General features: G+C 43.8%; 1 protein-coding gene across 1 annotated transcript in view; it reads right to left on the bottom strand.

The window, feature by feature from the left end:
* LOC145406313 (venom carboxylesterase-6-like) overlaps window positions 1-13,444 on the bottom strand; it is a 92,226-nt gene that overhangs the window by 42,619 nt on the left and 36,163 nt on the right. The window contains exons 6-7 of the mRNA XM_080277480.1: window positions 12,703-12,896; window positions 1,683-1,833 (exon numbers count right to left, since the gene is read on the bottom strand). Of these exons, the coding sequence (XP_080133606.1) occupies window positions 1,683-1,833; window positions 12,703-12,896 (345 nt within the window). The remainder of the gene's footprint in view (window positions 1-1,682; window positions 1,834-12,702; window positions 12,897-13,444) is intronic.

Raw genomic sequence — 13,444 nt, 5'->3', positions numbered from 1 at the left:
CTGACGGTGTGCATTCGTCTTAGTGGTCGACATGCTCTGGTCAGCCCCAAGGTTACAATGAATGATAAAAAGGAACAGGCCAGTTAGGTGGGATTCCCCCAGCGACATCTTAAGTATGTCACAACTAGCCAGCCAAGCAAGAACCATCTACTATCTGTCTTGCCCACTCTCCACCCACCCTGATTTTAATTAATATTTCATTTATTAACTCACTGGCTCCCCGAGTTCCTGTGCGAGGGATTTTGCTGGAAGGGTGCTAAGCGTACAGCCCTGAGCCTATCGGCTCAGAGTCGCGAAGCTCATAGGTCCTTTCCCTGGGGTTTCCTTCTGTATTAAATGTTGAAAATGCCCAGTCCTGTCCTATATTGAGGACACTGGGCGCTAATGGGTTAACATAAAATTCATTTGTGTGTGTGTGTGTGTGTGTGTGTGTGTGTGTGTGTAATTCACCGGGTCGGTCAGGATCACTTGATGGTCGTGATGGTCAGCTTTTACCCTCCCGGAAGCGAGCTGAGAGCTCATATAGTCCGATCTAAGGGCAAGGCTGTGACCTTCACACACGCACACACCCGTCCCCTTGCTCAAGGGGAACAGTAACCACCTACTTCGTCAGGGAAACTTTTTCGCAACCTGAGCGAGGCGCGAACTCCCGTCCACCAGTTGGCAAGCGGGAACGTTACCACTGTGTGTGTGTGTGTGTGTGTGTGTGTGTGTGTGTGTGTGTGTGTGTGTGTGTGTGTGTGTGAGAGAGAGAGAGAGAGAGAGAGAGAGAGAGGCGAGTGGGGTCTTACTTTCCTATATTTTTACAAAAATGGGCTGCAAACAGAACGAAAATATCCTCTAGTTAAGGTGAAAGAACTATTGAGCTTGGAATGTTTATGAGTAGGCTATCCATTGAAGAAGTTTCTGAAGGTGTGTTTTGCAGGCTATTGCTTTGTCAGTTCAACCGTTGCTAAAACAAATAACTTTGTGACATGTTTATGTTGTATTGCTTTTGTTCTGTTCTCTTAATTGGATGCTGTAAAGTTCGGTTGCATAGTTTTTATTGGGACTATTAGTGTAGCTAGACGTATTTGTGTGCATTTTGTTCATCGCACCCCCATAGTGTTATCAAATCAAGTCGATTTTTAAACTGCAGAGTCTGTGAATGATTCATTTACTCATAACTACTATATTCAGGATTCTCTGCGGTATTCTGATAACCTATGAATATAATTGGGAATGCAGTATCTCAGATTTCGATGCTCATATTTAGAATCCCTGATAGGATACGATGTGGTTAATATGAACCACAGTCAAGATCTAAGTGAAGGGGAAAAACTACCTTTCACCCATGCATACCGTAAATATTGTAAATATTGCAGCAACACAAGAGGGGATGGGGCCCACTTGTACTGTCGTGTCGTCCCTCAGTTGCAACCCCTTCAACCCTCTGACAGATATTTTTGATTTATTCATGGCACCTTAGACATTTTGAAACCAGGAACAATATCTTGTTCTGAAGGGAACAGTGAAGGGATACGTAAACCCTCCAGTTCAGGAAGCCACTCTTAACCTTAATATAAATGTCTAGTAGAAGCAAGAATAAACTAAGAAGGAATGATCCAGTTTAATGGGGTGAATGATACAATCATCTATCTCGTAACAATGTGTACATAAAACACTGTCCATGCAATACCTACTGAGCGAAAATAAAGCGCCTTCATCCTTGTCAGTGCCTGACATGAGGTCCACGTTGGCGATTTTGCCTTCTCTCATTAGCTGACCAGGCTCGGCAGGCAGGTATACCCCGTCCACTCGGGGTGCCATGAGCACCGGCATTATGCTCCAGTCCTGTCAACAAGAACATATTCACGTTCCTGTAAACAGCAACATGAGTTAGCACATTTATCAGCACCAACACGTTAGTACCTGGTCAGCAACAAAAACATATTATCGTTATCAGCCTCAGTACCAGAACCAATTTCGGCCACATGTACGGTCCTCCCCTGAACTCCCAAACTTCCCTTCTCCGATTGTACAAACAAGCTTTAGGATATGACCAGAATTCTTATATCCAGAAGCTTTGGTTGGCAATTCATTGGTTATTTTGATTCCATTCAAGGTTCCACTAAAGATGTCCATCTAAGCGACATTAATCACTGGGGCATTGCCACTGTCCATTGAATGAAGACTGCCTGTAAATTTTCAGCTGAAGAAGGGAGCTGGGAGACTGACAGTTCTAACAACATCATCACACACACACACACACACACTAGCACAGCCACAAGTTGTAGTTTCGCGATCAAAAGTTCGCCGACACTTCCTTGCTGGCTGTGACTACGGATGGAGTCCGATGAGATATTTTTGTGTGACAACATAAAGGACATACAAAATATATATAAGCACGATAAATAGTATCCGCTGTTAGGGGAAGAATGAGAATCACGAAAGGCAGGACACAGTGAGAAGGGAGGAAGAGACCAGTAAGATGTAAGCAGTGGACGCAATGAAGAAAGTCGAAATGGCAAAATCCCTTGGAATTGGTGGAGCATGCGGTGAAATGTTGAACCACTGGTGAGAGACAGTAAAAGAATGGATAATGGAAGATGTATAGAGTGGCATGAGAGGAAGGGATAGTCCTGGAGGATTGGAGGTCAGGCATAATTATTCCCCTGTACAAAGGAAAAGAGGAAAAAGAAGTGTGTGGAAATCATAGGGGCTTTTGTCTTCTTAGTATAATAGGAAAACCAGATAGTAGGATAGTTATTGGCAGCATTAGGGAAATAACGGGGGAATTAGCTGGAGAAGAACAGGGAGGTTTTAGGAGGGGAAGAGGTTGTGTAGATCAGATATTTATCCTAAGATCTTTATTGGAAAAATTTCTAGAGTAGGGAAAGAAGTTGTATGGGGCCTTAATGGGTTTCGAGAAGGTATATGACAGAGTGGATGGACAAGGAATGAGGAAAATTTTAAGACTATATGGAGTAAATGGGAAGATGTTGAATGCCATGAAGAGTAATTATTGAGGGCGGTAGAGCTGCAGTGCGTGTGGATGGTGAATGGAGTGATTTTTTTCTGTCTGAATGTTGGATTGAAACCGCGATGTGTTATGTCTCCATGGTTACTCAGTCAGTATATGGACTGGGATATAAAAGAGATACAAGGTAGGGCAGTGGATGTTGGCACGGCCCTAATGAGAGATGGCAGTGATTGGAAACTTCCTGTTCTGTTTTTTGCTGATGATACTCTATTGTTTAATGAAGATGAAAGGGAACTCTATGGCTTGTTGAATGAGTTTGGGATAGTGTGTAATAAACAGAATCTAAAACTAATATAGGGAAAAGTAAAGTTATGGTCTTCGAGAGAAATGAAGTCACTGAAGTCACAGAGAGGATATCGAAAATTTGAGGGGATATAAGGACTTAGGTAGTGTGATGAGTAAAGATGGAAGTATAGAGGATGAAGTGTTTGAAAGAGTAGAACACGGAAGAGAGGTTGCTAGTTCTTTGAAAGCAGTGATAAAAAATAGGGAAGTGAGCATGGAAGTAAAAAAGTCATTGCACAATAGTATCGTGATACCAGCTCTAACGTATGGAAGCGAAACTTCGACCTTGTTGCAAGAATACAAGTAAAAATTGAGAGCAGTGGAAATGAGTTATTTGAGAGAAGCATGTGGGGTTGTATGGAGAGACAGACTCACAAATGAGGAAGTGAAGGTGTGCTGTGGTGTAGATGTGGATTTGGTTGAAAACTATGTATCTGTCTATCTATTGACAGACGCCTTAATCTCGTATAGGGTGGACACAAATAAATCGCCTCCATGTCGCCCTGTCCCCCGCTATATCACTGCCCTGCCTGCAGCTCACACCCCCCTCTCTCATATACCTCTTCACCCCTTCTCTCCATCTCATCCTTGGCCTCCTCCTTCCTCTCCCCCCTTCCACTTCACTCACATACACTCTCCTTGTCAGTCTTTCACTTTCCATCCTCTCCACATGGCCAAACCACCTAAGTATGATTCTACTAACGCTTCGTATCACATCCACATCCACAACACAACACTCCTTCACTTCCTCATTTGTAAGTCTGTCTCCATGTGATCCCACATACTTCTCTCAAGTAAGTCATTTCCACTGCTCTCGCTCTTGACTTCCGTCCCTCCAACAAGGTCCAAGCTTCACTTCCATACGTTAGAATTGGTATCACCATACTGTTATCTAGTAACTTTTTCACTTCCATGCTCACTTCCCTGTTTCTTATCACTGATGTCAAGGAACCAGCAACCTCTCGTCCTCGTTGTACCCTTTCAAGCACTTCACCCTCTAAACTTCCATCCTTTCTCAACACACTATCCACATACTTAAATTTCTTCAGTTGATGTATTTTCTGCCATCACTGGCCTCAGTACTAACAAGGCATATGGGCCTGATGGGGTCCCTCCTGTTGTTCTCAAGAACTGTGCTTCTGTGCTTACACCCTGCCTAGGCAAACTCTTTCGTCTTTGTCTGTCAACTTGTACCTTTCCTTCTTGCTGGAAGTTTGCTCTCATTCAGCCAGCCCCAAAGAAGGGTGACCACTCCCAACCCTCCAACTATCGACCAATTGCTTTAACGTCCTGTATTTCAAAAGTTTTCGAGTCAGTTCTTAATAGAAAAATTTTAAGGCATCTTTCCTATCACAACCTTCTTTCCGATCGTCAGTATGGGTTCCGTCAGGGACGCTCCACTGGCGATCTTCTCACCTACCTTTTAGACTCCTGGTCATCCTCCTTTCGGGACTTTGGCGAAAGCTTTGCCATTGCACTTGACATCTCAAAGGCTTTCGATCGAGTCTGGCATAAATCTTTAATTTCCAAACTGCCCTCCTACGGTTTCTATCCTTCTATCTGTGCCTTCATCGCTAGCTTCCTTTCTGGTCGTTCTATAGCTGCTGTTGTAGACGGCCATCGTTCTTCTCCTAGATCTATCAACAGTGGTGTTCCTCAGGGCTCTGTCCTATCACCAACTCTCTTCCTTTTATTCATCAATGATCTTCTAAGCTGTACATCTAACCCTATTCACTCATAAGCTGATGACTCCACCCTTCACCTTTCCATTCGGTTCCCGCAACGCCCATCTCAACAGTTACTTCAACAAACAAGGGATGAGACTATGGCACACCTAATGTCTGACTTGGCTCGTATCTCTGACTGGGGTAAAAATAATATGGTTGTCTTTAATGCATCTAAGACTCAGTTGTTACACCTATCAACCTGACAAAATCTTCCACAGGTATACCCACTAATGTTTAATAATATTCAGCTTAATCCTGCATCATCCTTAAACATGCTTGGGGTTTCATTTACTCGGGACTTATCTTGGAAAGATCATATTACATCTCTTGTAAAATCTGCTTCCAAGCGATTGGGTGTGCTAAGCCGACTCTGCTCTTTCTTTACCCCTGTGCAATTGTTGACTCTATACAGGGGTTTTATCCGCCCCTGTGTGGAGTACAACTCTCATGTGTGGGGAGGCTCCCCACATACAGCTCTTCTCAATAGGGTGGAGTCAAAGGCTTTTCGTCTCATTAACTCTCCTCCTCTTACTGACTCCCTTCAACCTCTGTCTCTTCGCCGCACTGTTGCATCTTTATCTCTTTTCTATCGCTACTTTAATGGTCACTGCTCCTCTGAACTGTCTGCTTGCACTCCTCCACCTCTACGACGGGCGCGTAGCATCCGTCTGGCAGCAAACTCTCATTCTTTTTCTGTCCAACTCTCTAATGCAAGAGTTAACCGTTACTCCCAGTCTTTCATTTATGCAACAGGTCAGCTCTGGAACTGTCTGCCTCTGTCTGTATTTCCTGCTGCCAATGATCTCCAGTCTTTCAAACGCAGTGTGTCCAGGCATCTCAAAATGATCGGATCTTGAATTTGGCTCTATATTGTATTTTGTTTTTCCCTTGGAGGGAACTGTTACTGCGGGCTCATGGCCTTTGGTTCCTTCTTCCTCGCATTAAAAAAAAAAAAAAAATACTTAAACGGATTCACATTTTCCATTTCCTCCTCATCCAGCCTCACTGTAGATTCACTGACTTCACTTCTCTCGAGGACTATAACTTCATTCTTCTCTACATTCACCTTTAGATTCCGTTTCTTCCACACTCTCCCAAACTCATCCACCAAGCCTTGCGGCTCTCCTTCGTCTTCACTTAACAACACAATATCATTTGCAAGCAACAGTACAGGGAGTTTCCAAACACCGCCCTTTCTCATTAGGGCCGCTCCAACATCCACTGCCCTACATTGTATCTCTTTTATAACCCCATCCATGTACAGATTGAACAACCATGGAGACATGACACATCTCTGTTTCAATCCAACCTTCAAATAGAAAAATTCACTCAGTTCACTATCCACACGCATTGCAGGCTTAGCATCCTCATACATACTCTTCACGGCCTTCAACAACTTCCTATCTACTCCATATGCTCTTAATACTTTCCACAATCCTTGTCTTCTCACCCTCTCATATGCTTTCTCCAAATTCAGCCAGTCCCAAAGAGGGGTGACCATTCCCAACCCTCTATTGTCCAGTTGCTTTAACATCTTGTGTCTCAAAAGTTTTCGAGTCAATTCTTAACAGAAAAATTTAAAAGCATCTTTCCTATCACAACCTTCTTTCTGATCGTCAGTATGGGTTCCGTCCGGGACGATCCACTGGCGATCTTCTCACCTACCTTTCAGACTCCTGGTCATCCTCCTTTCGGGACTTTGGCGAAAGCTTTGCCATTGCACTTGACATCTCAAAGGCTTTCGATCGAGTCTAGCATAAATCTTTAATTTCCAAACTGCCCTCTTACGGTTTCTATCTTTCTACCTGTGCCTTCATCTATAGCTTCCTTCCTGATCGTTCTATAGCTGCTGTTGTAGACGGCCATCGTTCTTCTCCTAGAACTATCAACAGTGGTGTTCCTCAGGGCTCCGTCCTATCACCAACTCTCTTCCTTTTATTCATCAGTGACATTCTAAGCTGTACATCTAACTCTATCCACTCGTACACTGATGACTCCACCCTTCACCTTTCCATTCGGTTCCCGCTACGTCCATCTGAGCAGTTACTTCAACAAACAAGGGATGAGGCTATGGCACACCTAATGTCTGACTTGGCTCGTACCTCTGACTGGGGTAAAAATAATCTGGTTGATTTTAATGCATCAAAGACTCAGTTCTTACACCTATCCACCCGTCAAAATATTCCACAGGTGTACCCATTAATGTTTAATAATATTCAGCTTAATCCTGCATCATCCCTGAACATGATTGGGGTTTCATTCACTCGGGACTTTATCTTGGAAAGATCATATTAAATTTCTTTTGTAAAATCTACTTCCAAGAGATTGGGTGTGCTAAGCTGACTCCGTTCCTTCTTTACCCCTGCACAATTGTTGACTCTATACAGGGGTTTTATTCGCCCCTGTTTAGAGTACAACTCTCATGTGTGGGGGGGCTCCCCACATACAGCTCTTCTCAATAGGGTGGAGTCAAAGTCTTTTCATCTCATTAACTCTCCTCTTACTGCCTCCCTTCAACCTCTGTGTCTTCTCCGCACTGTTGCATCTTTATCTCTTTTATATCGCTACTTCAATGGTCACTGCTCCTCTGAACTGCCTGCTTGTTTTCCTCCATTTCTGCGACGGGAGCGTAGCACCCGTCTAGCAGCAAACTCTCATCCCTTTTCTGTCCAACTCTCTAATGCATGAGTTAACCTTTGCTCCCAGTCCTTCATTTATGCAACAGGTCAACTCTGGAACTGTCTCCCTCTGTCTGTATTTCCTACTAGCTATGATCTCCAGTCTTTCAAACGCAGTGTGTCCATGCATCTCGAAATGATCGGATTTTTAATTTGGCTCTTTTGTATTTCGTTTTTCTCTTGGAAGGAACAGTTATTACGGGCTCGTGGCCTTTGGTTCCTTCTTCCTAACGTAAAAAAAAAATCCATAAAGGCTGCATACAACTTATTTCCCTTCTCTAGATACTTTTCCACTTAAGATCCGAGAATGAATATCTGATCTACACAACCTCTTCCCTTCCTAAAACCTCCCTGATCTTCTCTAACTACTTTCTCTGTTATTTCCCTAACTTTGTCAGTAAGTATCCTACCACATACTTTTCTTGTTACACTAAGAAGACAAATACCCCTATGATTACCACACACTTTTTTTTCCCCTTATTCCTTGTACAAGGGAATAATTATTCCTGACTTCAAATCCTCCGGGACTCTGTCTTTCTCCCTGGCCAATCTGCACGTCTTCCACATCCATTCTACCACGGGTGGATTTAGAGGGGGGGGGAGACTGGGGCCATGGACCCCCCCAGGAGGTATGTTGGCGCCCCTCTGTAATTCCTTCCAGTTGTTTGCTGCGCCTCTTGTTCCTTTCAGCTCCTAGGGCCACCGGCAAGAAGAAACGTCGGGCACCTCACAGTTATCCAGACATATAGATGCCGTACACAAAAAGTATCTTTCAAAACATGTGTTTGTGTGTGTGGAAATGGGCACGTTATTGACCGTTTTCCTATAGAAATCGTTCACTGTATGTTTGGCCTAACCTTCCAAAAGGTACTCATAAGAATTAGATATATACGTAGTAAGTAGTGAAAATTTAAATAGGTTGGCTACTAGCGGGCGCCCCTTTCTTGCTTCCCCCCCCACCCCCAGAATAGCCGTCTACGGTGCCCGTTTCTTGCTAGCCCCCCCTCCCTCCAGAATAGCCGTCTAGATTCGCCTATGCATTCTGGTACTATCTCTCCCCCATGCTTCAGCATTTCACCACACACTCCATCATCTCCTGGGGCTTTCCTCATTTTGACTTTCTTCATTGCTTCCACAACTTCCATCCTGCTGATTTTTTCCTCTCTTCTCACATCCCTTCTTCTCCCAGCCATTCCCCAGCCACTTATACTCGCATTACTGACATTCTTTATGTTCAACAATTACTTAAAGTGTTCTCTCCATCTGCTCACTTTTTCTCCCTTCTCCACTAGTAATTTACCATTTTTATCCTTCACTCCCCGACTAACTTCTTTGACACCCTGTCTAACTCTCTTTACCCCTTTTCTAAACATTTTCTTACATTCCCTCCACTTTACACTCATATTCCTTCCAAATTCCTCATCCACTCTCTTCTTACTCTCTCTTACTAATCTTTTCACCTCTCTCTTCCTCTCTACATATAACTCTCTCTTCCGTCTCCCAACTTCTTCCACGCCCTTGCTTCTCATCCACTCACTATATGCTTTCTTCTTTTGTGCCACAGCCTCTCTCACCTCTTCATTCTACCATGCTGTTCACTGCACCTTTTTTCGTCTTCTCTTCACCCCACACACCACCTCACATGCTGCACAGATTTCTTCTGTGAATATCTTGCACATACGTTCCACGTTCGCCATCTGCTCCAGTCCATATTTACTTAATCTCTCCTCCACTTCTCTCTTATATTCTGCCCTTTTTCCCATCCTCTTGTAACCTTTCCACCCGCCTTGCATGACCTACTTCCTCCTCTCCTTCCCTTCTTCTATTTCTCCATTTCATTTGGATCTTGATTCTCACCACCAGCAAATGGTGGTCAGATAGTCAGCTTCCCCAGCCTCTATATGCTCTTGCATCCATTATACACTTTTTCATCCTAGCATCTACACACACATAATCAATCATTGCCTTCCGTTCACTCAGTTCACCACCCACCCTTCCCATCATTCGCCACGTATACCTATGGATCATTTTGTGTCTGAGTGGGGTACTGGCTATCACCAACCACCTCCCGGCACAAATGTCCACCAGAGCATTGCCAATCTTATCCATCTCTGCAGACACACCCCACTCACCAACTACTCCATCCACTATCACGTTCAATGCTTTTCCATTCATATCTCCAATTCAAAATACTCTCTCATTCCTTTCAAACTTTTCCATGCACGTTTCCACATTTATCCAGAACTCTTCTCTCACTCTGCTTGCACGATCTTGCGTTGGCACATACACGCACACAATCGCCCACGTTTGTAGTCCAACCCTCAATCTTACCCACACAGTCCTTGAGCCAACTGATCCATACTCTCTTATATTCCCTTTTCATCTGTTACTCACAACAATACACACTCCTTCTCTTCCCTCTCATTTTCACCAACTCCCGCGCATATTCTCCATCCATACTCCCATTCTCTCACACTGTCACCTCCCCCTTTAGTTTCAATTAATCCACAAACATCCACTTTCTCGCCCTGAAGCACCTGGACAATCTCTATCTCTTTCACCTAATCATTTGCACCCCATACGTCCCATGTCACAATCCGTACCATGTCCTTTGTTCGGTCCTTAGGCATCACCTTTTGGTCAGTCTTGGTCTGAGGTTTCTTGTTCTTTTTTTTATTTAATTGTTTTCCGGGAGTGAAGTGGTAGTTTGCCCATGTGGTGAGGATGGAGAGCGAGAGACTAACGAGGAGAGTGTGAGTGAGAAGGAGGGGGGCAGAGAGATGGGGAGGCCGAGGATGAGATGGAGGGATGGAGTGGAGGTGTATACGAGAGAGGGGTGTGTGAGTTGGGGGGAGGGTAGCGAAATGGTGGGGGACAGGGTGACTTGGAGGGGATTGGTTTGTGGCCACCCCTTACGGGATTAATGTTTCTGGTTATAGATGGTTAGATAGACAGATAGATAGGGTACAATACTGACAGGGGACGATGGACGAGCATTTGCTTGTCCTGACACACCAATACCATTACCAGCACCACCCATGAATACTGAATGAGTCTATCCCACAGGGTCAATAGACGTAACATGTTCACTCATCAGCCATAGTCTCTGCTCATCCTCCACCCTTCTTACTGGCTGAAAGTCATGGCCTTTGTTTCGTAGTAAACTAAGACTTCTTGGTTGTGATTCGAAGCTATTCTCTACAGCGAGTATTAGTGTCACTGCTGTCTGATTCTTGTGTATCTAACATAACTGAAAACTACCACTACTTCCTTTGGTGCGAAACCCTTTCTACAACTTTCCTCTAGCTACGGCCAGGACTGGGGTTAAGTAGAAACAACTTAAGAATGCACCAACCCTGAAAACAGCAACACCACATACCAGCCCTCACGGGATCAACATGGGCGGCATGTACTGACGGTAATAACAGGCCTGGCGCTTTTCATATTGCTTCGAAATCAGTCTCTTTAATCCCAGCGAACGTATTTATATCAGTTTTTAAACAGATGACAAATTGAGAAAGGAAAAACAATTCAAATTTTTAAAAATCCATACACCAGACTACAGATGTTCTCCATTCACAAAAAATCTGAAACAGACAGGAACGGCTGTGGGTTGAAGTTTGGTGGGAACTAGTCTAAAGAAACAAATTCCAGGGAGAAGCCATTTGGTGAATGAAGGAATTCGTCTAGACAGAAGTTCTTCAATATGACTGTCACAGTCATCATGAGCGCTACTAGATGCCCACGTAGAACGGCGGCAGGCGAAGAGGTGGCACAAGGAATGCAACTTTGTCTGAGAATTTGCCATATATGTATCGAAAATAATGCAAAGGAGGGAACATTCCTTCTTATGTGTATTGGTGATAGTTAATTTTAATTATTCGGTGATTATTTATTTTAATAGTTCTGTTCTGATTATTTTGGTTTGTTTAAGTGTAACTTCCCACATCCATTCGATAAGGGTGAGCAATATTCAAGCTAACAGCGCATGTGATTTGTAAAATATGGTTGACTGCTCGTCATTGAAGAAGGTACGAACTCTGTACAATAATCCAGTTTTCTCTGATGCCTATTTCTATGGCCTATTCCCACCATGAACCTATTTCTGTGGCCTATTCCCACCATGAACCTATTTCTGTGGCCTATTCCCACCATGAACCTATTTCTATGGCCTATTCCCATCATGGACCTGTTTTTCTCATTGGCCTCTTGTCACCATAGACATATTTTTCCCACACTTGGGAACTTACCTCTTCCTCACGGGCCATTTTTCCCATTGTGAGGAAGGTCTTTTTCATTCCTCCATGGAAGCATTGCCCTTAATGAGAGACATGACTATTTCCCCATGGGCATATTAACTCCCTTGGGAGGATTTACTTCTTTCTCTGACGGACCTATTTCACTTCCATGAAATGAGATTCCTGTTCACTGTATGGACCTACACTCTCCATGCACCTGCTTTCCCCATGAACCAACTTTCCCCATGGGCTTAATCTAAAAGGCTCTACCAACAGAATGACAACTAGTTTCCATGATAAGAGAGGGAAACACTAAGAGAGGAAGGCAAAGAAACTTTTGTAGGGAAAGCTACAGGAGGTATAACACGTAACATGCAAAACAAAATGCTGCTGAATACATGCTATGAAACATTCAAAGCCAGTGATATACTCGTAAGGTTCATGCGGTGCAAATCACAATTGATATTCACGAACAAACTGAGTGACAACTCTCTCTGTAACTCAATATTTGTTTCTGCAGGAATGACAAAGAGTACAGAGTTCTCCCACTTTCCCTTCATTCAACAAAATCATTGCCTAGTTGAAAGTATTAATAAGAGGGAACTCTTTCATCAGTGGAAGAAGGATAAGGAAATGAGGAAACAGAAACCTCCCCCTTTTTTCTGCAAATGAAAATGAGATAGGATACGAGGTTAATCTAAACTATGGTAATCTTGACCCGGGAATGTTATAATATCACTACAGCCACTCACGAACAAGTCGTATGTTTGGTAGACGATCTGGCGTGCGTCGAGAGCCTGGAGGCACGCCAGCATCTTCTGGCTGCCTAGGTCGGTGGGGCAGGATAGGGCCTTGGCGACCATCTTGGCGGTCTGGCCAGCAGTGCGGGTGATGCCCCGCGGACACAGGGCGCTACCAGACTGAGCGATCACGCGAGAGAATAGTCCTGTGGGGGAGGAGTTAATACATTTACTGAAATGTGATAATGATCCATATCTTGTTCCAGCTCAGCTGAAGGCTGCATAGTCAGGCTGGGAGATCAGTTTTCTGAGTACTGTAATCAGTGAGATTTTTCTCTTCTTCCTCATAACTGAGGCTCATGAATTTCGTGCAGCCACGACTAAGTACTAAAGTTATGGTAGTGGCCCAATTCCGTCTGGCAAAAACAAACCGACTATACTTGGATGTACTACTCACGGCTGTATCTACTGTAGGAGTTCTGTAGCCGAAGGAATTATGTAATAACATGAGCAATAGTTCATTAGCTATCCCACGCCAACATTATGTACTTGAACGTTTCTCACACTTCCCTACATATCAGAGAACCGGAATATCCTTGCTTAAATCAGTTTGGTGTTTCATAGTGTTACTGTATAAAGTCTCGTATAACACTATGCATGGCCAGAGTCGGCAGGAGAATTGTTGGCAAACTGTTGATCATGACAGTGCATGACAATAGTAGCAAATATTCAAGTGTTATCAGGTAAACATTTA

The sequence above is a fragment of the Coenobita brevimanus genome, chromosome 8 (assembly GCF_032717465.1).
Source record: "Coenobita brevimanus isolate Jiangsu-jjx chromosome 8, ASM3271746v2, whole genome shotgun sequence".
Taxonomy (NCBI): Eukaryota; Metazoa; Arthropoda; class Malacostraca; order Decapoda; family Coenobitidae; genus Coenobita; species Coenobita brevimanus.
Note: the sequence above shows the minus strand (reverse complement) of the source record. Positions and strands in the feature narration are given on the sequence as shown.